We start from the raw sequence: 26,611 nt of genomic DNA, 5'->3' as shown, positions 1-26,611 counted from the left end.
AAAAAGGTTAAGTGTGTTTTTCTTAAGCTCAGTCTAACAACAGGTTTTTCCTGTTTACATGGCACATTCAAATATACTACTGCTAATGGGTGTGTTTCTGGGGTTAAACAGAGGAAGCTGGAGCAGAAACGGATAGAAGCAGTGCGAAAGGTGCAGAAAAAACTTGCAGAGACACAGCTAGAAGCTCAGCAGAAAAAAGCGAAAGCAAGGAGGTCGGCATTGAAGAAAATGGCCAAACATTGTTCACAAGTAAATTGACATTAACAAGGCTTTACCACCCGAATTCTGAAGGATTTGCTTCAGGAAAACAACAGAATTAGCACAATAATTTCCTCCTGGAAATTTAGCTTTTCATTTTTAGAATTCCAAGGTCAATGTAGAAACAAATCATTTGTAAGTGACAATTGAAGCAAAAAACTTTGTGTACAGAAAGGATTAAGCCTGCCTAAACTAGCATTAGAAAAATGTTACTACTAACATTGGTATTTGAATGTATTTAGAATATGCATATTCACAGTATTGGTACATTTACAGTCTTCTAGCAATGTTAGAAGACTAATCTACTTCTACACATTTACAAAGAAAGATTACTTCAATGAGCGTTATCTGACAATCCTCCTGAGCAAACCATGCTTTCACTAACAGGCTTTGGCCCCCCACACGAGGTCGAAACGGACTCGAACAATTTTTCAATTTCAGGTGCACACCGAGTGAAGGTACGGTTCCAGAAATTATAATCAGGATTCTGTATAAAAAGCAAAACACATATTAATTAGCCAAGTAAATATCACATTTATGGCATATTCATACTAAAAAGTAATACTCCATATTCACCTTGATTAGTTCAATAAATGTAATCAATAGTCCCCACGGATGTGGCCTGTTAACAATTAGCCTTTCTAACAGTACTCTGGTAATTTGTTCCTGAATGATCTCCTGCAGAAGTTGGTACATGTGCCATCATCAGGAAATAAACAGGGAGCTAATTTTATCAGTTATTTTGCAAGTGTAGGACAATTCAAATAGCATAACATTGTCCTATTAGAATTCACAGACCAACAAAAATACATATCATTCAACCAGTTACACATCAGCAAAGATGAGTTTAGAGAACAAATAAGACATGAATGTGGAATTTATGACAGAACATATTGTTTTGACATCCAAAAGTACATTGGATATGGGTCCAACTTAGGCTTAGGACTTTTCAAATTTTCTGGCAAAAAACAACTCAATTCTTCTCGGTACTCTTAATAAATAATATGGGGTACCAAACAAATGCAAATTAGATCAATTACAGAGCAACATTTTAAAGGTTAGTAAAAATAATACCTGGTGCGCATCAGAAAATAAGTACAGAAGGATGACGGAGAAGTAATGTGTGTGAGTGTTTGGATAACGCAACTGATTAGCAATTGCATTTAGAAATAGATAGCGGCCTTCAGTATCCAAATCCCTCATTAAAGTTTGGAATATATCCAATGCTGCTTTAGCTGCCAATGGATCACTGCTGACTGACTGAGGTTGTGACCGGTTCCGAGCCTGAAGCAGCTGAATTGCCTGTAGCAAAATCAGAGGTAACCTTAAGTAGCACCACAACACCACTACATATAACAATAATTACGTCACAGGACTTTGACCCTACCATAAGCAGAATTCTACAATGACAAGTTGCATGCAAACTACATTCAAAGACTTGAAAGAGATTCTTGACAATCCACATTACACTGTTTTAAAATAGTCTTCTAATGATGCATATCTAGACAGCTGAATTGTTGAGGTCTCACGCCAGAAGAAAACTACCAATTTGTTGGGTTTCAGTTAAATAGACTCCGGAGTCTTTCAGTCATAAAATTAGAAACTTGCGACTTGTTACATTGAAGATTTTTAAAAACAACTTAGCTGGAACAAACAGGCCCCTCTATATCCAAAGAAATAGCATCTCTTTAAAATTTACCAATGTGTCAAAAAACTCCTAATTTATCAAATGAAAAGCACTGTAATTAGGAACAAAAAAGAATTCGCATACTTGCCAGAATGTGAGATTAACTACAAAAATATCGCAAAATTTTAAAGGTAAGTTGTAACAGGTCCCGGCATTACCTATCATTTTGTACCATAACTATAAAATAAACATAGCATACAATATTTACCTGCATTCCAACATACAACACAAGTGAATTGATCAGAGGTACATTGTAACAGGTCCCAGCATGGGAAGCCTCACTAGGTGGAAGTAGTAATCTCTGCTTCAGATCACTCAGAAATGGGGATGATTGTTGCCTTGTCTGCAATGAAAAAAGAAATAGAACAAAAATTAGATTACTGCACATCAGAAAATCAATTTAATGAAAGAAAAAAAAAAAAAATTACCCTGAGAAACTCATCAACGTCAGCTTTCATCTGCTTTGCCTTCAAAGCTGCATCAACTTCGGACAATATACGAGGTGCTTGGCTCATCTCATCTAGCAAATCAATCTAAAAAAAAGATTTTTAGAAGTTGTAACAAATTATTGTTCAAGAAAAAATTGAAGTGGTGGAAGACAAACCTTCAAATTTGGAGTTGAAGGATCTGGAAGTCTCATGTTGCGAGGAAAAGCACTGAGGATTATATTTCGCATCTGTATGCAGCTGGGAGGGATGACATCACAAAAACTAAAATGAAAGTCGCACAAGAATTCTGGAAAATCATGCAGCAGCACCAACAGCACTCTCAGAGTTCCTTGGTACAGAAAGCGTATCTTCAAACAAAACATGGAATTTTAATTAAAATGATGCTGAGACAAAAATAAAAAAGAACTATTAAGGGATGTAAAAGAAGCAAACCAATTCTCCCATTTCTGCATTCCTCAAGAAAGGCTCCATGAACTGAAATAAGTCAACCAACAAGCGATGAAGAAAGGGCCACCCCTTCTGAGAGTTGCCGGCAAGCAACTTAGGCATGAAAGTTCTGTGACTAACTAGTTCTAGCCATGCAAAGCTGAAGAAATTTATGAAAGTGTGAGACAGCAAAATATGATGAATAAGTAGTCAGAACTTCAATAGTCAACCACAAAAAAAAATTCTAGATGACTTGCATATAGAAATATGTATTGGTCCAAAGGGTAAAGAATATATTTAAAAAAAAAATAAAAGAAAAGGTCCAGATTTTCATGGGAGTCAACACCCAACCACATTCAGTACTAAGCTATGCTAAATCTTCATCACAATCATAATCCAATCATCATGTGCAAGGAAAGACTCCACTACCTATTACCTACAAGTCAACAATGTTCTAAGCATTTATGTTTACAGTCAGAAAATTTAGCAACAGAAAATTGTTTCAGATTTCAAACCCATTTCATGAAGTTAAACATTGTACTCCCTCTGTTCTTAAAATTACCCAAAATTCTTTTTTAAATAGTCCCTTTGAGTTTGTCCCATACTATAAGTAATAATATAGGTCCATCACTTTACTTTCACATTCATTATGTTTGGTGTCCCGCTAATTTTCTCTCCTCAACTTTCCCCAATCAAAAATCTATATCCCAATGGGACAATAAGGGGAAAGAGAGGGAGGTGGAACTCTCCTTTCAAGGAAATCAAAACCTTACATTGATCAAACCCCTAATAAAAACTTCACAGGCAGACAAGCATATTCTACATAGATTATGTAACTCTGAAAATTAATTTAGACTAAAATTAGGTTCAAAACAGTTATGCATAGCTAGCCTTAATCAGCCGATGTCAAGAAATAAATTGAACACAATGACGTCATAGATTGCCATAAAGGCAGCAAGAATGAAAAGATTTCGCATTTAAGTAATCTTATAGATCTAATTCTCAAACGATTAAATACTATAGCAATAAAAGGACAAAAAGACAAACAAGGTTTCCTAATAACCAAAAGTTAAGCCTTTTCTAACCTGAAAGCAGGTACTTTAAGGGGCTGCAAAGCATGGAATGCATTCGCAAAAGCTGACAAAACCTGGGTAAAGTAACCACTATTAGTAACAACAAAAGATAGATAAATAATAATAATAACAATATTATTATTATTACAAAAACCATCCAATTACATCTAGTTTAGGAAGAAGAGGGGGGGGGGGGGGATGAATACAATGGCAACCATGTTATACCTGGAAATTAATACCATCGTGCACAGGGTCTAACGAACCAAAGTCTAACAGCCAATTAATGAAGAGCCTATAATATGGCCTTGGATTAAAGTCTTCTTTCTTTTCATCAGCATCTTTTTGAATTGATCTTACAGTTACAGCTAAAATCTACAGAGAAAAATGATGCAATATAACAATTCATAACAAGATAACAATCCAAAATTAGGGTGAAGAAATACAAGATAACAGCAAACCTAAAACTTAAAAGTTAGAATCCAACCTTTGGTAAAAGAAAGAGTTTGCTTGATCCCTGATCCACCGGGCAATGCTACAAATATAGAAAAATCTTAAGTTAGAACCAATGCTATACAATAAGAAAAGAATGGAGATTAGAATGAAATTACCTTTAAGATTGAATATACTAATTTAGCATAAATGTCAATTGCCAGAAAAGAAGACTGCACTTGTTGAGATGACTGCATCACCTCACCAAAATGTGATACAGATATTTCCTGGAACAAAAGATCATTTATAGATATGGGATTGAATATCACTAAAAAAAAAAAAAAAATACAATCAAGATTGGGAAAACAATCACCAAAAGAACCCGGAAGAAGCTCTCTGTTATGTCATCTCCTCTAAGTAAACCATTTTGATGTAGCTGTATAACAAATCTTATGCATGGAGCATCAGTTCCAGAAGGAAGTTCAGATAACCGGTACCATTCTGCAAATAGTAGAGAAACCTGCACAACAGAAAATTACTGATTATGAAACATCTCAGCACTAGACCAGGTCATTCGACAGGGTAAACAAATGGGTAAATGTTTAGGTTCAAGTTAATAGGGCTTTTATTGGATTGGGCCTCGTGGTCAGGGTCAACTGTGGCTTCTTCATTGCCCGATAATTTTGTAAAAGAAAACAGTTGCAATAAAAAAGATTATATGTATATTTTAGTATTCACATGTGCTTAGTTTTCTCTTCTAGACTTCTTTTGCCTTTTTCTTTGCTTGTTTATTGGCTCGCCAACATCAACCCACAACTGATTTGTGACCCGCTTCAGCCTAACCTATTTTGAGCCATTACATGGCAAGCCACATATGACCTAACCTGCTACAGACCCGCATGGATCAGACCCAACCCGCCCAATAACCAGGTCTACTCAGCACAACCTCACAGAATACCATAAATTATAATATGCCAATACAGTATACACAAATAACAAAGAAAACTAAAGACTCAGTGGCACTGAACAACTAAACAAGCATCTCCATTCATCTGGCTCAGAATGAATAAATAGAGTAACTATTGATAGAAGATGCACTTAGATCCAGCAATCATCTACGCAAGCTTCCTCAGCCATCCACATAACATATCTTCCTCCTAAAGTGGTTTTAATGAAAATTAATGGTCAGCTAAAAAACAACCAGCTTTGAAGCAAAAGTATATGATGCTTAGCCTCGTATAAAAATGCCACTCAGGTTAAATTCAACCATTTGACTTGGCTATTGGTCAGCCAATAAATTATCTCTTTCATTAGTGTTACCCACACACCCACTTCTTCCAGTAACCCCCCCCCCCCCAACAAAAAAAAAAAAAAAAAAAAAAAAAAAAAAAAAAAAAAAAAAACCTTATTATGAGTGGTTTTAAACTGGCTCTCTGCTATCAGTAACCACTTTCTTTGCACAAGCTGGTGACCATTGTACCGTGGCCGATAGGCGACAAGAAATCTACAACAAGCTAGGACAGCGACTAAAATTAAACTAATTATTGCAACACTCATTAGCCTAGAATACGGAAATTCAAGCACCTGCTTCTGGAAACTAGAGGCATCTGGCTCCATTACTTCTACACTGTTGTACTCACCCTTACTTGCCACAGATTGAGAAACCTGTGCAAAATAAAAGTTAGCTTTATCTGACATAAAAAGGGAAAAAAAAAAATCACAAGCCACCTAAAATGAGGGTCATAGGTTCACCCAAACCTTTTGGTCTCTAGTTTGTCTGTTCTTATCATCCTTCCCTGTACTAGGACTGGTGAGGCCACCAACAGTAGCAGCTGGATTTTTCACCGTTTCAACTAACTGCTGCAACAACTCAGGCGACCCCGGCCTCGCAGCAAGCTGCTATTACAATGAAAACATAATTAAATGCACATCTGATCATCTAAGTCAAGTAATCTTACTAATGATAAAGGCCTAGACACTAACCTTTGCCAAGTTTTCAACTAAATTCTGAAGCTCTGAAATGACCTTAGGTTCTTCTTTCACCAATGTTTGGAGAAGAGAAACAGCAAACTCAGTTGCAATTTCTGTATAATAAAAAATTAAAAAAAAAACATTATGAGATATAGATCTTCAGCCATGAAAAATAGGAGTATATCAAATACTTACTGTTTCTTCCTGCATCAAGAAGCTTTGCCATATGAATATTATATTCGGCCAAGTTCAACAACTCCCTTCTTATCAGGCCAACGGTAATATCCTTATTGAACTTCCTTTCCTCATCTGAATAAATCAACTGCAAAGAAGATAGCAAATCCAAAATCAAATTAAAAGCACCCTCCAATTCAAAGAAAACTAAAATAAGAGAGCAATTAAACTGCTTGACCTATGAAAAAGAATCACAATAAGAATTTTTGATAATTTGCATGAAAATCAGAATCATATTACAGTTATATAAACATACCCAGCTAGTAAGCTCCTTCACCACAAGTTTGCACACATCACGAATTGCAGCTAAAATTGCAAGATGAGCGGCAATGTGCAAACCATTGCCTGAATTCTCATACAAAGATTTGAAAACCTGCACCAGAACATATATATATAATAAAAAAATCAATGTGCAATACAAACATAAACAACAAAGAAAGGAAGATAGATATGCCATCATAGACCACCTTTTGTGCAACAGCTAAAGCAGCTTCATCTCGGTTGCCACATCTTAGTATGATCTGTGGAATCTCTGAAACAATAGGCTGGAAGAAATTGATGGGAAAAAGAAAATCAAAGATGAGTGTCATGCAAGTAAAAAAGCATGACTTAAAGTTCAATAAAGTTAAATGTACACATATGGCATAAATACCTGAATTTCTGCTTCTCTACCATCACTAGCAAGGGCAGTTTCCAACTGTATTCAAAAATGAGAAATTGAAAAGAGCACCTCAGATGCAAGTTCAATGCGGCAAAGTTATTATAAAAAGCATCAAACAGAGTACTAGTGAAGGCACAATCAAGACCAAGACCAAGACCAATAGATCAGCATGGAAAGCAAAGTCCGACAAACCATGCCTTTACTTCTGCCCAATTGCACATCAAGACCAACAAAAAACAGTAAACGCAATTTATAATCAGATGTATGTAACACTCGGTCTTTAGACTTTACAAACTAGAGCCATGTAAGCTATGCCTTAAGTAATGAATGCACATACGCACATAAAGATCACACGAACATCATCCTCCCATGAGCTATATAAAAATAGATATAACAGGAATTAGATAAGATTGACTACTGCATGGGTAATAAATATGACCTTTAATGCAACTAACTGGTATTTGTCCAGCACATCTCCAATAGTCAATGAAGGTTCTAAGAGACCAGTTCCTATAGGCACAGATCCTTGTGGTTGTGATTGAGAGGTTACTCCAGGCTCCTGATAGCACAAAAATGGTCAGTCGAGAATATTGTTCTCACAACAGCACAAAAACCAAGAAAATTTTACAAAAAATTAAAAAAAATTAGCATCACCAACCTTCATACTTGCTGCTGATTCAACTGGTAGTGGTTCCACGGCTGACACACCAGAAGAAGACACTGGGGTTGAATCATTCTCAGGGCGCTGAGAGCCAACACTTTCAGAAGTTCTTATCTGGCTAGGAGCAGCAGTACTGCCATGCAAGGAAAGAAGCATAAATGAATATCAAGCATAGCTACAAGAGGCAGAAACAATGTAAAAAATTGCAGGTCAACAATAGCAGATGCTACGAAATTAACAGCTGGTCTATTAGCCATCATCAATTTGGCCGTGTCAAGAGCTTATCTTAGATATTTAGTAAATAAAATCATGGACTAAAATTTAGGGCTCAAAATGTTATTTTATACACAATCATAGATGACATAGAAGTATTAATCACCACCTTCAGAAATTAGAACCCAAAGAAATTAAACAAATATTCGCCTAGCAAGCAATAGTATGTACTTCCTCCGTTCCAAATTAGATGACACTTTAATTCCGCACGCAAATTAAGGAGGAATGACATGGAAAGGCAATGACGAAATAAGCACACCCACTACCCAGCTCACAAACTCTTCCAGACAGACTAATTATTGTAACCACCAACTGCCCACTCCTTAATTCCAGCACCACCATCACAACTGCTACATACCTATTTAAATTAATTTCCTAAATTTCCACAATATTCAACAACCTAACGTATGATTCAGAAATCCATTTCTAGCTCATTTGGCTCCCGACTTCCCATCTTTCCCAACCCATGCATATTTTCTCATAAAAGGAAGCAAAGGTAGCTTCATATTATTGTCCACAACAATTCCCTTCATTTTAACAGAGATCGAGATTTGTTTGCCTTTTGAAAAGCTGATATCCAAACAGAGATTCATCACAATATGAAGCATGACCCAAAAAAAAAAAAAAAAACCCACACACACACACACACACAATTTAAACATCCCACTACCTCCTGGACTCTAAATTGCAACGCACATATACATTTTCACATCTTGAAAAGCTTTAAACAAGTACCGAGACAAGCAGTATAACTTGCAATGATCTTAAGCATGCTCATGTCCTGCATTTGAACAAGAATATAGATAAAATACCTAAGTATCTGTGAAGATGGTTCCATCTCATCAGAAACAAGATCAATAGGCTGAGCACCCACACCAAAACTAGTATTCCCGAGTCCAGAATAGATATTTGAACTAAGCTGTCCTGAAGATGCACTGAATGTGCGCGGGAAGCTTCCGCCAGCAGGGGAAGGAGAAGGGGAATGAGCAGCAAGCGTAGCATTAGCGCTTTGACTCGACTGTTGGTTCTGCCAGGGAAGCCGCACAAAATCCTGCCAAAAATAGAGAGCCAGTTAAAAACCTATCCACAATACACTTAAATGTCATATAAAGTTTATAAACAAAAAGTACAAACATATCCAAATACCAGCAGCAGCTGATACAAACTTATCACAGTAGAATGTGAAGAGTGATCAAACTCAGTGCCTTACCTCATAAACACGTTGCTGGGAAACAGACAAGCGCCCAGGGGTAGGACGAAGAGTTTCTGGCAAGATACCCATTGCACCTTGTGCATATATATTAGCATCATATATTGAGGAGCCAAGACTTTCTCTGTGCTTCCTTCTCAAGGAAAGTTGTTGTGAGATTTCTGCATCAATTGTTTGTACAGCCTATAGCAACAAATGCAGACACCTTGGTAAGATGCACAATGTTCTAAAGACCAAATCCATATAAAGCAAATAAAATTCCCATGAATATGAGGAAAGCTCAAATTCCAGATCCGATCACCAAATCATCCCCCAAGACAGCCCCCCCCCCCCCCCCCCCCCCCCCCAAAATCCCCCAACAAAAAAAAAAAAAGAAAAGAAAAAAGAAAAACCAAACTTGCCTTTTCCAGATGTAATCATCCCCAGTCAAGAGGGATAAAAAAAATGTGGCAGGATATAAATTAGAGCATCACTGATAACAAAAGACTATTGGGGGGCCTCTTATCAGCAAAATTAAAAAAAAAATCCTAAACTTCACTACTGCTGGATACTCCATCTCACAACAAATTGTCACTCTGGATAGCGACGAACAAAGTAATCAAAGAAAGTATTACAGGAAACCCTCAAACATAAAGGTTAATGTTAATCAACAAGTTCTCCACCATTCAACATTATTATCCAATAAAGGAGAGAAATCACATTCAAGAAGCTAAAATCTTAACCTTCTCTTGTGCTGCTTGTTCAATCATTGCACAACCCAAATCAAGGTTGTCATTGGTCACGAGCTGCACATACTGTTCTAAAACTTCACTTCCAACATTTACTCCTTGAAGCATATTACGCAGCTGACTAGTTATCGAGCCACGCAGAGGTTCCTGCAGCAGTGACCAAACTCTTGGAAATCAGGTTCTTCACAGCATATATATATATATATATATATATATAGCTAATGATGAAGATCTCTCAAACAAGCTACATTAATAAGCTTGACACCATATTCACACAAATTACAAAGAGCATAACAGGACATCTCACCTTGCAAGTCACATGAGCTAGACTTCCAGAAAGACTAGCAACCATCAGATGCGCAGCATTATATATGCGACTCTCATCTGACTCCAAAGCATAATCCTGAAATAACATTTGTCTAAATTAATTAGTAAAGAACAGTTTACCAAATAGACCTTAGTGACAAATATCAACTAGGTAGTATACAGAACCTTAATAACAAGCTCCTTAGTAGTTTGAGTAGCGATGGAAACACTACGCTGCACTATACCAGGCACAATTTCTTTGATAGCTCTATCCATAGCAAGTGGAAGAACTCTGCAGTGAAGTCAAATCACCTCAGTAAGTCAGTATCAAATAAAACAAGGTAGTTCTAGAAATGACAAAAGCCTGAGAGAAGGGAAACCAGACCTCTGGAAGTGCACATGTAAGCCCATATTATTCAGCTTTGAATTCACGACGACATGTGCTCCAAGGCTAGGAATTGAAGGGGGTAACTGTAACATCAAACAAGACACAGTTAATAGCACGCAGCTATGTGAAAAAAAGGTAAGATGTTGCACATTTCAGTTGCTAACAAATTGTAGTTAGGTTGTAATTTTTCTCCAAAAAAATTTAGATATTTCCAGCCCATTCCCTAACCTATTTATCATTTAAAGAGATTGGAACTCAAGCCAGACAGCCAGACCGACTTTGAGGTTCATTTCTGTTAGACGCAATTCTTATTGAATTACATAGATTGCATAAGCCAAACTAATATCAGTGAGTCCAAATATCATTAGTAATGTTGAAAGCAATAAAGTGTCTCCAAACCTGAGTCATGCTATATTGAGATTGAGAACCAGTAGATTGGAGCAATCCTTGAGCTGAAGGAAGCTGGTCAGAAAATCCCATACTACCACCCTTATCATCCTCAGCAGGAACATACTGAGTCATGGTACACAAAATATTAGACTGACAAACAGACTATCAGCATGAACAAATTGTGAGAGAGAGGGAAAAAAAGAAGTTAAAAGTATTCATGCACAGACCGGAGAAATTGGAACAGGAAGCTGAGGTTTAGGAGGCGGTTCCATGGGCTCTGGTATTGCCACTTGATCTTCAGAAGATATTGGCTGTTGTGGTGCTACAAACTCTTTGTTTGAAAAATCAGGATTTCCTTCAACTACTCGCACACGATCTCTTAAAAGAGAAGTAGGGGTCACTTCTTTTATCTGAACACCAAGATTTTTAAACAGCACCTAAAAATGACAGCAGCAGCCAACAAGATAAACACATCAGTAACTGCATAATTGCATTAGAATAGCAATAGCTTTATAATAACAAATGAGAGCAGAGAGCAGGCTTGAACCTCAATGTCAAATTTAAGATTCATCTTTAGGTTTGGCATCGCATAGATCTCAGCAAGCAAGGCAAGAATACCCATTGTCCAAGGATTTGGAGGTTGATAAGCTAGACTGCTTTGACATGGTTCCAAAATCTAATACAATTGATTGGATTCAATCATTCAGTAAATTTACAGACAAAAATAATCAAACAGAACTAGGGAGATAATATACCTTAGACGTAAAAGGAATCACAGCAATCATCAATCCTTTCTCATACGCCTGGAATAAAAAAAATCACATCCCAACAAATATCAAAAGCCAAATACAATACGGAAGTTTACAAAGAGAGAAACCATGGATGATTGAAAGCCAACAAGATCTACCGATACCCATCCAACAGAAAGACAGTATATGTAAGTTATAATTCTTATAAAGCCAACTTACCTCTATAATCAAAGATTTAGGATCTATATCACGAGCCCTAAGAACTTGATTTCGACCAATTGTAAGTTTCCCAAGCCAGCTTCCCAAATTTTTTAGCAAAGAGCGCTCTTCAGAACTTGATTTTATAAGCTCAGAGCCTAAAAGAACCTGAAAGAACAAACAGGAAACTTCAATTTTATTTTCATAAGATGCACTCGAGTAATACCAATCAAACATTAACTCCAACTGTTAACCTTGCAATTCTCATATGTTTCCTGAACAATTTCCTTATACAGAGCTTTTGAATTAATCTTGTCCAGAAACTTCAGATACATTTCATGAAAGTTCGGTTCAATGCTAGCTCTGCAAAATCATAACACAAAAATAAAAATATAATTCTAGAGGATCTGCATTATAAAAAATTAAAATGAATAAGCACCCAGACGTACAAGGAAGAAGATTTGCAACCTTTTCATAACCATATATTGTGCAAACCAGGGATAGCATTCCTCCTTCAGAATTTCTGAAAATTCTTTGGCCTTTGCATCCATAGTAGAAGCAGAAATATTGTTGAAAATGAATGAAATTTTGTCCTGAGCCTCAGATGATGGAGCCTGATTGAATATACAATAATCAGATGAAACAATACTTTCTAATATAATAATAATTACAATAAAATAATAAAAAGCATGTAATGAGGTGTGTAGGTGGTGCAAAAAGAAATAGCATGAAAATGAACTAATTAAGCACATTTTCCCTTTCCATCACCAGCTGAATTCTTAAGATTAATTGGAAATCACAGTGATAGTTGGACGAAGTGTTCCTGATGAAAACAAAGGCAAGAAAATAAGCTCAACTAAAGGAATTTTACCAAGGACGGTCAGAGATAGCTTCCCCGTATAAATAGCACCACCAAGAAAATCCAGTAAACATCTAATTGATTAACTGATACAGTGAATAACTCAAACACCCAAAAGGGGGGGGGGGGGGTGCGGTGTGGAGGTTTTCCTTTTGAGAAATATAGCCCACAATAATGCAGCACGACAGAGAAAACTATGCAGCAAGGAAGGTGCAACCTAGATTAGAAGGAAAACTTGAGGAAAGAGCATAAGCCAAATAGCCCATTGTTCAGCTACTTATAAAGACCAGAACAAGGACACGAAGAAAGCAGCTCTTTTCTAAGAAACATTCTTTTTTTTCAACAACCGTCTGCAGGGTCAGATATACAAAGTCCTAAACCAACCAACCAGGCCAGCCACAACTCCCGAAGAGCACAGATATAATTTCAGTACCTCTATTGGTGTTTCTCTTCGTTCTGAAGCAGCAAGGAGGGTCTCTATATTTAATGCCGAACCAAACCCTGAATATAAGAAAATTAGCAAAATAAACAGATATAGCAATTTTTTCCACGAATAAAACAACATATGCAAGATTATCCACACACATCACTATAAAATATATATTTGATAAAATGACATTACTGGCATTAGTAACTCCTCGGGTACGAGCATAGCCTTGAGAGGATGACAGCATTCCAGGTGTAGTCAGTGGACTCGGAATCTGTAAAAGTAAGAAAAAAATTAAACTATGTCTTATCTTGATAACATATTCACTACTATTATCTGAAACATATGTACCTTTGGAATGCTTACTGCATCCGCTAAAGTCATTGCAGTAGACTGAGCTGAAGCAGCTACTAATGGCTTTGTGAAGCTATTCATACTTAAGGAAGCTTTATTTCCATCATCTAACTGCACTGGGGGCCTAGGTTGGATGTGTGGAGGAGAGGAAAGTGGCTGCCCCAGCTGTGTAGTAGTCAATCCAGTAATCTGCAAATTGACCATGATTATTACTGTGCTTTTCAAGCAAAAAGGAAAATCTAATCGAGCTTCATCCCGTAATAAGAAACATAAGTTTGACTACTTTACAGAATATGACTTTCTTTAGTACCCAAAAAAAGGTCACATGAGTGTTTTGAAAATATCCTATTTAACAATTTTGGACTGGTATGGGTAAAGCAGCTGCAGTGGGGCCAGCCCCAGACCCTGCCTCAGCAAGAATAACAATGGGTGCAGTTGTTGACCAAAAAAAATTTAAGAATTGAGATGCTCAAATCCAGCTAAATTAACCATAACAATACTACTTGGAAGGTGTAAAACTGAAACTAAGAGATTCCCCTCTGTCGAGGAAGACTATAATAGCATTTAAATTTTTAATATCTTCATTGGAAGAAAGCCGGAGGGAAAAAAATTAAAGCACGCACACTCAAAAGGCAATATTATCTTACATCGGTAACTAAATATAGTCATTAAAATTACAATGCACTTTTTAAATCAGCTTCATAACACTAAACCTTAGATGCACTCACTGTAGAGCCAAATATTTAGGGTTAGTGTCAATGCATAATAACTTATTAACTATGACATTCAATGTTTTAAATAGCCCACCATATAAATCAAGTGCAGTCAACTCCTAATCAGCTACCACCATTGAATTTGAAGTAAATTCTCATACAAATTGAAAAAGCCAACAAAGGATGACACAAACCACAACATGACTCGGTTCACTATTACCTCGTTGCCTGTCGTTCCCAGAGAAGTAATATTAAGTTGGTCAACAGGACCATTTCCACCATGAGATTGCCGGGAAAGAATTCCTTCAATAAATACAACTAGGTCTTGATTAGTACCACGAAGATGGGATATCTGCAAGATATGATTGCAATATTGGGGCCACTCATCCAAACGATTGACAAACTGCTCCAATGCTTTTGCACCAAACGTAAACATCTGTTGCACAAAATCAGACTTAAAATTTCCGACACCAGCACAGGGAAGCATAGGAAAGACTGGCCTAAAAAGAAAATTTAAAAAAAAAAAAAAACCTTTGAATCTGCAGGTTTTCGTAAAGCATCCAAAACACAACGGAGTGCAATACCAAGTGTCAGATGTGTTACTAGCTGATGCTTGATGATAGAGCCTACAACAAAGCCACTGCATCAGTATCTTCAAACCAATTGAGTAAAAATTAAAAATTAGAAGCCCATACCATGGATAAAGTCTTACCAAATAATACAGCAGCAATTCCAAGCTGTCTCTCGGGGTATTTTGGGAAAAATCTATACTCTTCAAACAGATTGGCAATCATGCATTCGAAAATAGACAGTTCCCTGCAACTCCATACATGATGTTTGTTAAAGATTATGGTCGAGCATCTATAATCGGTAGGTAGCAAGACTAACCACATCATCATTACACTTATAAGCAACCTTACACTCTACAGTATATAAATATCTTTCAAAAACCAAAAATAGCTTCATAAGCAAAGAAACAAGAAAAGTTAGATCCAACACGCGAGATGTATGCAAGAAAAAGGAGGGGGGGGGGGGGGGGGTGGAGGTGGGGGATACAAGATGCTAGTGTTATCCTCAGAAGTATCACCTCCTCTGGACAAATGAGGGATAAGATAGTTGCAAAGACAAAAGCAGACTTCAACTCCAATAAAGTGTAAACTCCAAAATACCCAATAGAAGTGTTTCCTTCTCAGCATATACTCCAATTTACATTAAGAGATTATAAGAGTAACAAAATAAAGCAGAAACATACAAAGTAGAAAAGGGAAACAAATTAGAAATCTAATCTACAAAAATCATGTCTTTTTTAAAAAATCTGAATACAACAAAAAAAACAAAACAAAACAAAAAAAAAAGCCAATTTCCAATTACAAAGTTTGCAAAAGAGCAAGTTTAAAAATCAGAAAAATAACTAGACCCGCGAATGCTATTAAAGATTTCTAAAAACCAGAAAATTGCCTCGAAGGATAACTCTCACAAGTGTGTAACCAATATTTCTCCAAATCATTAACTACATAAAATTACCAATCGATGAGAGAAGGTAAATATATCTAGACCCAAACAAACCTAACTCCAGATATCAAGCATTGTACGATCAAGGAAAACCAGGAAGCAATTATAAACAAGGAAAATGCTCACAGGTAATACCAAGAAAAACAAACCCTCATGAAAAAACAAAGGACAACAACAAAGAAAAGATGACGAAATACAAACAAATAAAATCCCTTACCAATTTCACATAAAGAATGCACTAATCATATAAAGAAAAAGATGCATATTAAGATACATCTAGGTAGTACCTTTTGTCAGAGGATTCTTTGAAACGTGTAAGCATTATGACCATATCACCAACAGATATCTTTTCAGAAAACATGTGCTGGAAATAGGAATTTGCCTCTGCGTCAATGTCAGAAGGCGTATTTGAGGAGGGTGAATCAGCAACTCCTTCATTCTGTGGAGCCAAACTGCCATTCATCAGAGATACATGCATTTTTTCAATTTCATCACACAGACTTTTGGAGGTCACTACGTGGGCATTGGCTTGAAGGACCTGCAAAATGACCACTTTTAGTCTTTCACTACTATTGACACACACACACAAAAACAAACACAAACACAAACACAAGCAAAGACCATATAACAGTAGACTAATTAAAAAAATTAACCAAGCATAACCTTCAGGATAACCAGAGCACTACGGGAGCCAGGGTTAGCAGACAAAACAGTTTCATGCAGCTTGTCAGCATTCTCTTCAGATATTGTTTGGCTCTGAACCTCTTTAACATACTTGAAGCACTCCTGCAAGGCACCATTGTAAATATAACTCAAGAGTATTTGAACATCTTGAACTAATTCGAGAACAGTAACATAAGGCTAATCTCACATTAGAATCATTAAATAAAAAGAATTAAGCATGAAGTACCTTAAAAAAAGTGTCTTTACTTGTCATTAAGTTATCATTCAACCATCTCTCAAGATCCAAAAGCTCTTTTTGAGAAGCAACTGCCGCAAGTTTGATAGCAAAAGAAAACGGAATCCGCTCCAAGACTTGGCTGAGAATCTATAAAAGCAACAAAAAGATAAATGAGCAATAGACAACCTAAAAATTCCCGTACAGGCCTCTCGATAACAACCACACTCTGAAATCCATGAAAGGAATTGATGGAAATATCACTTTGCTATATTATTTCTCCAAAGAAAATACAATATTGCTCAGCTTTGATCCTTCTCAATTCACTGACATGATTATCCAGTACCATGTTGAAGGAGAAAGTGAAGTTTATTAAATTTAACATACTCGTAGACTTCTTTCTGCAACATAAAATCAGCATCCAGTGGATGTGAATAACACACAATACAAAGAGAACACAAGGATATAAAAAAAAACAATAATAAAAAAATAAAAACAATATTCAAATGTTCAGAATTCTCAAGCACCTTTAAAAGTTATGAAATGCTAGATAAAATCTTTTCACGAGTATACCTTGGTTTCCTGGAAAACATCTAAAACCCTGTGAATGCCGTCTGATTCACTAGCTAGAACATGAACAAATCCACGCAAAACCAAATAATGGTTGATGTGCCAGAGGTGAAGGATAACTCCTTTTCTGCCAGCATTAGCAATTATCATCGGTAAAACAGTAGAAGCAACTTCATGCTGAAGAAGGTTATAAGTTGTCTGCAATATAAGAGAATAAAAAAACTAAGATAAGGACATGCAAAGGTATCCGTAGGAGGCTTCAGAGTTCAGACATCTAAATCTGCCACCAATAACACAAGAAAATAGTTGGAAACAAGCCAAATTCAGCATCACAATAGCATAGAGGCTATCAGACTCACAAAATCAGGAACACGAATACAAACAATCTTAGCAGCAATTCAATAGATCCTATCAAAAAGAAATCTGAAACTTAGAACTAAATGTCTATCACACTCAAAGGCAGTATCTTTGGTCAAAAGATGTCTTGTCATGACTCATGACTGATGATATAGCTTTTAAAGCAAAGTTAATCATTAAATCTTTAAATAGATGAGCACTAATAGTTAAAGCATACATGTAGAAAAGAAGAGGGCATTACATGGATTTGTGCTACCCCAAGAAGTAGTACTTCAGGGCAGTGTTTCAGAGGGTATTCAAGCATTGCTTGAATTGTAGCAGCATGACCCCTCTCAGCCAATTGGCACAATACATCCACAAGATCAAGACACAACCACGCATAATTGGACTGTCCAGGTTGAGATTGTAGACCGTGGACTGAATCAACATACACCTACAAGAGAGTACCATGTCAAAAACTGCAGAATGACCTGCATAAAGCAATAATTTCCAGTGTAGCACAGTTTATCTCACCAGTTGCCGAATAGAATGTGCAAAGGTAAATACTTCAGGTGGCGCAGATACTGCATACTTAAGAAAGGAAAGTTGCCCCTCCGAATTCTTCCAAACTGATCCGCAAATAGCATGGAGAGGGAAAGAATCCTGAAAAATAATATCTATGAGTTATAACACCACTAGCCGTGAAGGTTATATACTCAAGCCAATTTCACGAACTTCCTCTCCATAACATGACTTACCTGACAAGCATGCTTGTAAATGGTCATGAAAAATGTGAAGGCGTTCTCATTAGGAATATAGAATTCTTCATGGTCTAGATTCTCCATAACACCAGCCCAGTTGGTTTCAGGTGCCTGTACAATAACATACATGCAATACAAGAGTCGCATTAGAACATGATGGGCAATTTTGTACCACAAAAATTTCATGATAACATAGACTTCCTAGACCGGGCCCTCCTTTTACGGATCTATGCAGTTGGAATCGACAAGATGAGAACTCAAGTGGGGGGGAGGGGGTTAAGACCTCAGACCTGCATCATGAGTCTGGGATACGAGCATCAAACCATTTATCCGCACCTCATCATATATATAGGACCACAGGTTTGCTAAATTCAACCCAATATAGTTAAGTATGTTCTGGTAGTTTGGAAAGAGAAGCTGAATAAAAATGAACTGCAGGTTTGCTATATTCAAGAAGCTATTTGTCATTGGACATGGAAGCTTTGCTATTCATTAATATGCTTTCATAATAATCATAACTCCCATATTTGCCCCTTCCAATGGAATTAAAAACGTGAATGATTTTCCCAAAGACCATGCAAAAAGTAGTCGGTCAAAACTTGATTCCCAACATCACAATTCCAAACATTACAGAAAAGTATAACTTGAGTGACAAGATTTCATAAGAATATTGAAATATCTGTGATAGGTCAGATAACACAACCCTTTTCACTAGAATTGAGAAATTTACAATCCCCACCCCTCCTTTCTAGTAAAAGTTCAATATACAATTTGATTGTATTACAATAATATTTTCAATACGTTAGACAGTTTGATTGTAATACAATAATATTTTCAATACAATTTGATTGTATTACAATGATATTTTCAATAGGTTAAATTTAGTTCACATTATTATTGCTTACCTAATCAGATGTAAAGTAAGTAATAGCCTTAGACCCAAGGAACGATGTGATAACCTGTAACCCCACCGCCAAACAACAAAGAATTTTTTTGCAAGCTAGTGTTACTGCATGAAACATTCAGTTATCACAATGCATATTACTCGGTTTTTAATATATATATATACCAGCAACAGCACCACATGAATTTATATGCCTTTTATTAGTGAGGGATACTTATAATTTAGTCATAGATCATTATGTTTGCAAAAAATCTTGTTGTATTTTATTTCTATAGAAGGAATAGATATCTTATAGATTAATGAAAAGGGGATTGTGGCTTGAATCTCATTCAGTGCACAGTCTGCACTAATTTTGATATTTGGTAAAAGGCCAAAGTAAAGTACCACAACCAAATTCATACATAATTTCCGCATAAGCAGTAGAACCATTATACTCGACCTAGAGTGCCCTCATACTCCTTAGAACAGAAAATAAACTCGCCAAATAGCCAAAACAGCAGACCAGAATCTTTCTCCAAATTGGACAGTGAAAATACTTTTTCAGTATGCTCAATCCACATCTGAAGGGAGTGTATGATATTCAAATTTATTCTATACAGCATCCATACGACTGTTGGCAGGCTCTCTGTTTTGTTATAATTATAATAAAGCACTTTTCCAAGCAATCTTTTTAACCAAGCCCTTAATGGAAATTTTTCAAATAATTCTCCCTACGCCAATCTTCATGATAACGGGAGTCTTAAAAGTTAAAACAAAGACTACAAAATGCATCCTGGAAATGGATCCTATGATTAAGCAAACTATACATTTACATAAGCAATAAACTATGACCCACAAAATATAAGTAAACAAAATATTATATGAATGAAATTTCATCAAAGGTCATGCATGAATCAAAAAAAGATATGAAGGCATTATGAATAACTCACAAGCTGTTTAATTGTCTCGACAAGGATATTGACATCCCAGGAACTGAGATATGGGAGATCAGACAAAGGATTGCTGCCAATTGCCGATAGGAATGATGAAAATGTAGTTGTGTTATCCTCAAGACCAGCATGAGAACGGACAACGATGCCCAGTATCCTAGCAATGCTAGCTTCAGTTAGGGGCATAAAAAGAGACAATATTTCCTTGCATTTTGAGGCACTGATCGTGCATCCATAACCTAATTCTTTCATGACATCTGCCATACTAATCTCCTTCTCCATTTCAGCAACAATGGTATCAAAGTCATCTACATTAGAATCATAGAACAAATCCATGCTCCTGCAGTCACTATCACCATAAAGAAATTCATAAATTGCCCTCCAAGTAGATACATATGAAAAAATCAAGACGAAAATAATTTAAGATAATGACCTGAGGAACTTGGTATCGTTCAGGTCATCTGGGACCAGGGGAGCCAAAATAAATGGTACACCCTCTTTCAGCTGCATTAGGCTTAACATCTGCGTAAAAGTATCTACATGCTTTGAGAGGCCCTCACATCGATGAAGGAACATGAAAATATTCTGAATTTTTTCAGTTGATTCAATGGTGCTGGGATTGGCAAACAATCCCTCAATCTGAGTCATGCAGAAATTTGTCCCTGCATGCAACAATAGTTGCTTTAAGCATTTGAAAATAATATAACCAAAAAAAAAAAAAATGAAACAACTAAATTTATCAACAGAAAATGACAGCATACCAATCAATCTGGCATCAGGATTTTCGGACTCCGAGAATGCAAGACCAATTGCGATTTTTTCAGAAAGTGAGAGACCTAAAGCATTTGATAAATCATCGAGGAATCCATCTCTGATTGTAAACATTCGGAGAGACTGACAGAGAACAGTACTGAAATTTGGTTTATCCAAAATAAATCTAAAAACTGAGGAAATAACTGGGTGCAGATGAACTTTCTTTGCATCTGTCCCACGTATATTCATAAATTCTAACAAGCTCTGCAGAATCAATAGGCTTCCTTCTAAGCCTTGTTCGGTGAACTGTCCCCCCAAAAAAAAAAAATTGCATTTCAGTTCAAAAAGTACGAGATACAATATCAGCAAAAAACATCCAAATACACTAACTTGCCTTCAGCTATTTAACCTAACAATGAACCATGATGTTGGTAAATGTGTGGGGAAATAATAAAAATATAGAGAAACAACCCAATAGTTTTGAGGGCAATATATCACTCACGGGTTTAATGAACCAATCTCACAATAGTTGTAACATTGGATCTTTGAATAATGTTGTCCCCATCACCCTCCAGTCCTCCACCCTCACACAGAGGGCGGCAACACTATCAACATGAATTTCGATGTAGAATTCTAGTATGAAAGCGCAAAGAGAAAAAACATCCCTAAAAACCATGAATCATCTTTAATCGACTTTAATAACCAATGCCCAAAAGTCAATACTAATTTACCGCAAAAACTACTCTGAAATGTCTAGCTCTAACCTCAATAGATAAAAGTTGAGCTGAACCATAAACCAACTTACTTTTCTATATAACTACAGAATTCAACCGCCATCTTGACAATTTTCAATCTACATACAAAAAAAATTAAATGAAAAATATATATATACTCCACTAATTCAGATAAACCCAAACTCCCACTGAAGCTCAATTCATCGCAAAAAACTAAAACCCAAAAATGTACACAATCCCTAAATGCAGAAACCACAGTAACAAACTCAAATCTATCATCAAGAGTTAATAAATTCAAAGACAAGCATCAAAGTCAATCAAATTAAACCATCTAGGGTTTTCTCGGTATCAATCAGCACACAAAAAAAAAAAAAAAAAAAAAAAAAAAAAAAAAAAACAAACCCAAAATTAAAAAACAGCGAATTTACAAAGATAGAGTAAAAAAAGACCTGACAAAGCTCTTGAAGCACAGAATCAGAGTTGGATCCATTCAAGCTTTGCAGAAGGAATCGGACATGGCTGGCAACCGTGGCCGAAAATTCCTGCATCGCAGTAGATTGAAGGAGAAATCAAGCGGAGTTCTAGGGTTTCGGGAGGAGAGAGATTGGGGGGTGGAATTGCGGGAGAGAGAAAGCAGAACTGAGGGAGAGTCTCGAGTTTCGAGTGCTGGGGTGTTTTCTTCAGTTTTTGTTGGATCAACAACGCTAAAGAAGAGAGAGTATGAATGAATGAATGAATGAATGTATGAATGAAGGTGTATAAGGTTTGAGGGAAGGATTGTGGGGTGGTTTTAAAGAGGGCTCGAGAGTGGGTTTAATGGAGTATTTTAGGGATGGCGATTTGGCGATGGTCATGTCATTCCGCTTTTTATCGTCTTGCTGGCCCCGCGGTCGCGGGTTTTTATAAGTTTATACTTGGAAACTCGATTTTTATTTTGGTGAGAATTTAATGAATTTGACTTCGGTTTATACATTTGGGAATGAAAATTTGATTTCAAGAGGTGTCTAGATCACTAAATTAGAATGAATTAGTGTGGAATCTTATACCAAACAAATATGAAATCAAAATTTAATATGTAGTATTAGTTTGAAATTGTTTGGTTTATTGTTGTAATGGTTTCTAGACCTCACTAATGAGATGGAAGGTGAATATAAGGGGGTGAAGTAGGTAAGGGATTTTTTATATTTTTTTTTTTTTTTTGGCAGGTAGGTATGGGATTTTACGGGGTAGGGTAGAGTTAAAAAACCCCTTATATTACATGACCATATTTATAAATTATATAGTAGTAAAAAAAAATTAAGTCAAAGGTAACATCTATCTATAATAATATATAAACAGAAAGGACATTTTGGTTGATAAATTTGTCTTTTTCCAAAATGCCCTTCTCAATTTACAAAAATTACTTTTCTTAGTTTTTTTTAAAAAAAAATTATTTTAGAAAAAATAAACTACCTTCTTAAATTCCCTCAAAAAAAAAAACTACCCTTCTTAAATTGCAGAAGTACATTTAGTTTTCTTTTTTTTTTTTTTTTTACTTAAAAAATTACATTTATATTATTTACCGGTTTCATACCACAACTGCTCCCACTCAAAATTTTTAAATTTTCCCTTAACTTCTACTTTTTTTTTTAAGAACCCATTAACTATTCCCTTATTTAATTCCATCATTAAGCAAACCCTCCCACAATAATAAAAAATTACCGGCTATTTTAATTACAAATGTAATGCAAATGCAAGGTAGAGAATGCAATCTTTATCGCCACTGTAGCATACTCGTCGATTAAGATGCTTTTCTAATTAAATTATATTGCCACAGTAATCAAATAAATTTAATCCTTTTTACTAAGTAATTGTTTTTTTTTTTTTATGAAAAAAAGGTATACCTTTGAAAATAATTGAGTTTAAATTTATGAAGTTTTTTTTTTTTTAAGAAAACCCAACGAGGGCATGTATCATAATCTTTTGCTTTAAAATTTTTCCATTCTTTTAATTTAAAAATATTACGATTGTTATATTCGTGTTACTTTTTATATGAAATCCGATGAAAAATTGATTTAGTTGAACTTAAAATCTATCCGATGTTTTGTAATTTTTTTTTATCAATTACTTCGTATTAGAGTAAGAAGAATGGAGTACAAATATTTTTTTTAAAAAAAAAAAAAAGAAGAAGAAGAAAAAAGAAACAGAATGGAGTACAAATTCAAACTTTTTTTTTTTTTGGACAGGCACTCTGCAAGTTTACATATACTGCATAGATTGCTAAATTTAATCTTTATTTGTCCAAAATTTGAATGTATTTTTTTACAGAGTAGATTTACATTTACGATTTGGGGCCAAGATTATCTAAATTGCTCAAGAAAATTAGGGTATACTGTCTGATACTTGTAAATTTATTATGTAACAAATCATTTGATAGAATACTCCGTAGATTTGTTTCTTCCTATCCTATGATTTATAAATATTTCAATAAATTTATAATTTTTAATTGTTAGATTAGTTGTTTGCTTGGACGTTAATCTGTATATTTTTATTATTTTCATTTGATGATGGTATAAAAGGTCACTTTAATGTTCCACTCCGTATTTGGTAATATAATTTTTATCATGTAGTGTATGATAAGAGGTACTATCACTAACACGTGGTGGATTGACTTGAAATGTTACACATTTATTGATGTATAGTCTTATAGGTATATATAAGTGTATGCAAAAATCTAAGACCGAAGATTAATAGTTGTCATTGGTAATATAATGAGTCTATTTTATATATATTTTTATTCCCCGTCCCATGGTCATATTTGTGCTTATTTGAGCTATGCGTAGCTATTTTTATTAATAATATATGTTTTTTTAGTGTTTTTGTAGAGTTGGTATTATTTTGTAGGAATGTGCAGAAATAAGATAATTCACGAGCTTATTAAACCACTTCAAAGACATTGGAGTTTGATCATATTTTATGACCGTATATTTAAAACCCAAGGTCAAGCTAATTAAATTTGGTTTAGTGATTAAAGGCTCGATTAAAGAAGAGAAGGGTTCAAAGTTCTTGCAAGAAATACGACCAAACTACTATTGGGAAATTGAACTCATTAAAAAAGGTCCAAATACAAGGAGGTGCAAAGCCCAAGTGAAGATGTTCAAAACCCGCACAAGAAAATGGAGCTGCTGGGCTTGATTTTTGACCGGGCCCAATCGGACGGCCCAATGCCCGATTGGATGAGTAAGCTGCAAGGTGTTATGTCGGCTTTGATTGAGAGTTTTATAGTTAGTGGGATTTGTGGGCTTTTTCTTATAAATAGGAGAAGTAGTTCGTAGGATTGGAGGAGGTTAGTTAGATTAATTATTTAGGGTTCGTTTGGCATCACTGTGGTTTTCTGTTTTTTAGTTTTTTGTTTTTTAAAATCATATGATATATGTGACATAATGAATAAAAAATTAGTCAAACTTATTAAAACCATGATAATTATGAAAACTGACAACAAAAAAGTGGAAACACCTTTTTCTTGTTTCCTGTTTTTGGTTTTTTGTTTTCAAAAAAACTGAAAACTGAAAACAAAAAACAATGCCAAACAAGTCCTTAGACTTTAGTTTTAGTTTAGTTTTTTCCCGCAGCTTTTTCGTTCTTTGTTTTCCTAGTTTTGTGTTTAGTGTCAACTTTCTTTAACATTGGTATTAGTTTTGTTAAGCTTTATTTGATATACGTTTTCTTTTAGTTTGCTTTTTGGTTTTATTCTTTAGTTAGAAATTAAGACTTCCTTTTAATTCTTTTACGGTTGCTTGTTCGTGTTTACATAATTACAATTTTTACGTTTTCAATGGTTATTGCTTTTTCTTAGTTTTTATTTAATTGTTTTCTTTAATATCATATTATTGTCTTAATTATGCTTTATTTAATTGTTTTGATTAGTTTAGATTTAATTATGTACTACTAGTTTAATTCTAGGGTTGTGGGGATCCATGATTAATATGAAGGGATGATTTATTATTGTTGATTGTTAATGTGTTGGATTAATTTCTTATTGATTGTTATAATTCTATGCAATTAGATTAGCGCTGGTTTAATTGTATGAGTTACGCAATATTGATTCGAGATTCGAGAGATGAGAGTTAATATTATGGCTTAATTTCAATAGGTAGAACTAATTTATAAATGGTTAAGTCAAGATTTGAGAGATGCGATTTAATACCGATAGATTAATTCTGTGATTATAATACATAACGAAAGCCCTTTATAATCTGGTTAATTATTCATTGATAATTGATTGTTGTGTTTTATCCCGGAATATTAATTATTGGTGAACCTGTGACCCTAGATCTTCTTATTATTGCTTATTCCCTTAGTTTAATTATTGTCGTACTATAATTCCCACAATTCCCCCTTTTTCTTAATAATTTAGATTATAATAATTTATTAGGAATAAAAGAACATTGTTTCCCTGTTGATTCGACTCTACTTCCCTATATATTTTAGTTAGTGGTTTTAGGAATTACTTTTGATTAGGTAATACGACTTTAACCTGTCATAATATATATTATATATGTTATCTTCACCATAAAAAGATTATATTCAATGAAAATAATTTCGAGAAAATACAAGTTGATCAATTTGATCAACAAAAAAAACATATCAAGGGGTATTTTGGACAATTTTTCCACTATGAAGGGGGTAAGATTGTACTTTTCCCATGACAGACATGGATACAGTGCCATGTCATGAATTTCACTTAATGCTTACCTACCAAACAGAGTTACAACATAACATTTGTTTGCT

At 35.2% G+C, this 26,611-nt stretch overlaps 1 protein-coding gene across 4 annotated transcripts; it reads right to left on the bottom strand.

Annotated features, from left to right (window-relative positions):
• Positions 1-377: 377 nt before the first annotated feature.
• LOC145586709 (uncharacterized) lies at positions 378-22,688 on the bottom strand. 4 transcript variants are annotated; one of them, XM_081643609.1, is made up of 51 exons: positions 22,291-22,688; positions 21,116-21,413; positions 20,788-21,016; positions 20,355-20,703; positions 18,519-18,632; positions 18,295-18,423; positions 18,023-18,214; positions 17,428-17,622; positions 16,867-17,004; positions 16,620-16,742; positions 16,244-16,494; positions 15,157-15,260; positions 14,976-15,070; positions 14,665-14,880; positions 13,729-13,920; positions 13,573-13,651; positions 13,384-13,451; positions 12,560-12,705; positions 12,346-12,454; positions 12,113-12,259; positions 11,900-11,947; positions 11,692-11,820; positions 11,372-11,581; positions 11,154-11,267; positions 10,752-10,837; positions 10,553-10,658; positions 10,368-10,463; positions 10,055-10,207; positions 9,333-9,515; positions 8,935-9,173; positions 7,847-7,982; positions 7,628-7,747; positions 7,180-7,224; positions 6,995-7,072; positions 6,784-6,900; positions 6,489-6,615; positions 6,306-6,406; positions 6,081-6,221; positions 5,907-5,987; positions 4,696-4,842; positions 4,502-4,609; positions 4,378-4,425; positions 4,119-4,265; positions 3,906-3,967; positions 2,827-2,980; positions 2,550-2,741; positions 2,374-2,478; positions 2,154-2,288; positions 1,333-1,560; positions 835-936; positions 378-745 (listed from the first exon to the last, which is right to left on the bottom strand). In XM_081643609.1, exons 1-51 carry the CDS (start codon positions 22,387-22,389, stop codon positions 593-595), a joined length of 7,164 nt encoding a protein of 2,387 aa, XP_081499735.1. In that variant the 5' UTR covers positions 22,390-22,688; the 3' UTR covers positions 378-592. The 4 variants fall into 4 exon arrangements, with proteins under 4 accessions (XP_081499735.1, XP_081499737.1, XP_081499736.1 ...); XM_081643611.1 differs by having other exon boundaries at positions 20,355-20,694; XM_081643610.1 differs by having other exon boundaries at positions 6,081-6,218; positions 22,291-22,687.
• Positions 22,689-26,611: the final 3,923 nt, after the last annotated feature.

Source organism: Chenopodium album, chromosome 16, assembly GCF_948465745.1.
Source record: "Chenopodium album chromosome 16, dcCheAlbu1.1, whole genome shotgun sequence".
Classification (NCBI taxonomy): domain Eukaryota; kingdom Viridiplantae; phylum Streptophyta; class Magnoliopsida; order Caryophyllales; family Amaranthaceae; genus Chenopodium; species Chenopodium album.
The sequence above is the reverse complement of the archived record's forward strand: the minus strand, read 5'-3'. Positions and strand labels throughout refer to the sequence as shown.